This window comes from Capsicum annuum, chromosome 10 (assembly GCF_002878395.1).
Source record: "Capsicum annuum cultivar UCD-10X-F1 chromosome 10, UCD10Xv1.1, whole genome shotgun sequence".
Lineage (NCBI taxonomy): Eukaryota > Viridiplantae > Streptophyta > Magnoliopsida > Solanales > Solanaceae > Capsicum > Capsicum annuum.
Genome location: NC_061120.1, coordinates 109890474 through 109892392, shown reverse-complemented (window position 1 = coordinate 109892392; position 1919 = coordinate 109890474). Strand labels below are relative to the sequence as shown.

The window sequence follows — 1919 nt, the reverse complement described above, 5'->3', positions numbered from 1 at the left end:
TTTTTGGAGGAGCATTTATATCTTTATAGTGGGATGCTGCACAAGAGATGTAAGATAACATTACAGTAACCAATAGAGAATGGCATACTAAGTATTCAGAATGTGGTAGTGGTACATATGCTATAGGAGCAAAAAATGCTTATGGAGCGGTTATGATATGGTATCACAAGAGGTTACACAGCTTTATACAGATATTGGGTTGCTTACAAAATAATTTGTGACAATAAGTGCTGAGAAGTTCAATGTAGTTGTGGCACAAGGGTCTATTTCTAAACCATTCGAGACTGAATCTAAAGAAGAAACAAAGTATCTTAATCATAGATTGGTAGATTTCTGAGCCCAAGGGCAAGGTAATCAAGGTTAGAACTATTATAATGATAGATACAGAGATAGGAGCAGAGAAAAAAATAGTGATTAGCAGTGTATATATGACTATAAGGAGAAGAGTGATATGTATATTCAACTAGGTAGTTGAGATGCAGAGTCCAAAATGAAGGCACTTTTGTCTAAGTTGGTCAAAGGGAAAGAAAGTCAAGAGAGTTATCTGAAGGATATCAAAGAAGATTTGTCAGGTTTGAACCAGAAAGTTGATTCACATGTTACATCAATCAGGCAGTTGGAGCAACAATTTGGTCAGATGTCAGCCACAGTAAATCAAAGACAGCCTGACACTCTTCCAAGCAATATAATGGTTAATCCCAGAAGTGATAGTCACTGCCACTCCATTACCACTCAGAGTGGTAAAGTCAATACAGACTTACCTTTACCCATGATTTTTGAGCATAAGAATGACAAGGAGCCTGTTGATGTAGAGAACAGTAGCAAGCAGGATGGAGGAGAAAATAAGGTTGCAGATCCTGTATTAAAACCCATTCAACCTCTTTCTTCTTATCTACAAAGGTTGAGAAAAAAGAGAAGATGGTAAGCATAAAAAGTTTTTATCCTTGCAAAAAGAACTATCAATCAATTATCATTTGTAGAGGTATTGGAGCAAATGCCTGGATATGCAAAATTTATGAAAGATTTGATCACCAAGAAGAAAAAAGTCAGTTATGATCTAGACGATAATGTTCATCATTGTAGTGCTATAGCTACTAGATCATTGGTGGAGAAAATGGAGGATCCCGGTGCTTTCACTCTACCTTACACCATTAGGTCTTTCACCTTTGCTCATGCTTTATGTGATTTGGCTGCTATTATTAAGCTTATGCCATTTGTAGTGTTTAAACAACTGGGGTTGGGAGCTCCAAAACCTACCACCATGAGACGAGTGTTTGGAGAAAGGATGGTGAAAAAGCTAGTTGGTATTTTATATGATATATTGGTGAAGGTGGTTTCCTTTATTTTTCCTACTAATTTTGTGATCTTAGATTGTGAAGTGGACTTGCAAATCCCAATTATTTTAGGAAGACCATTTTTATATACCGGTAGGACATTGATTGATATGGAGCTGGGGCAACTAATACTGAGATTGAATAATGAACAAGTGATGTTCAGTGTATGCAAATCCATGAGATAACCTGATAAGTTGAAAATGATATATGTGATTGATGTGTATGATGAGGAGAAAGATTTATTCCATGATTTTGATGCATTTACTCTTTGGGATGATGGTTCTGATATTGGTGTTCCTATTGAAGAGAGCCTACATGTTAAATCACTTGAAACTGTGATCATGAATTTTGAATTTGATGGTATTGAGGAGTATGAGGAGCTTGTAAGTGCACTACATGGAAAGGGTTTGTATGAGTTTGCACCAAACCCTTTCCATGCAGTAGATCTGAAGGCCTGGTTTTAGAGTTGAAGGCCCTTCCATATCACTTGTGATTTATATTTTTGGGGGCCTATAATACTTTGCCGGTTATTATTGTAGCTGATCTGAGACAGTAAAACATAGAAGCATTATTGTCAGTATTGCA

The 1919-nt window shown here is 36.5% G+C and overlaps 1 protein-coding gene across 1 annotated transcript; it reads left to right on the top strand.

Moving 5' to 3' along the window:
• Nucleotides 1-490: 490 nt before the first annotated feature.
• Nucleotides 491-1519, top strand: LOC124887770. Its single transcript, XM_047397691.1, has 2 exons — nucleotides 491-921; nucleotides 1084-1519. Exons 1-2 carry the CDS (start codon nucleotides 491-493, stop codon nucleotides 1517-1519), a joined length of 867 nt encoding a protein of 288 aa, XP_047253647.1.
• Nucleotides 1520-1919: the final 400 nt, after the last annotated feature.

Excerpts from the sequence above, each read along its gene's own strand:
- LOC124887770 (XM_047397691.1), top strand. The coding sequence starts at position 491 with ATGAAGGCACTTTTGTCTAAGTTGGTCAAAGGGAAAGAAAGTCAAGAG. Across the intron at positions 922-1,083 it reads TTGAGAAAAAAGAGAAGATG|TGCTATAGCTACTAGATCAT; the intron begins GTAAGCATAAAA and ends TCATCATTGTAG.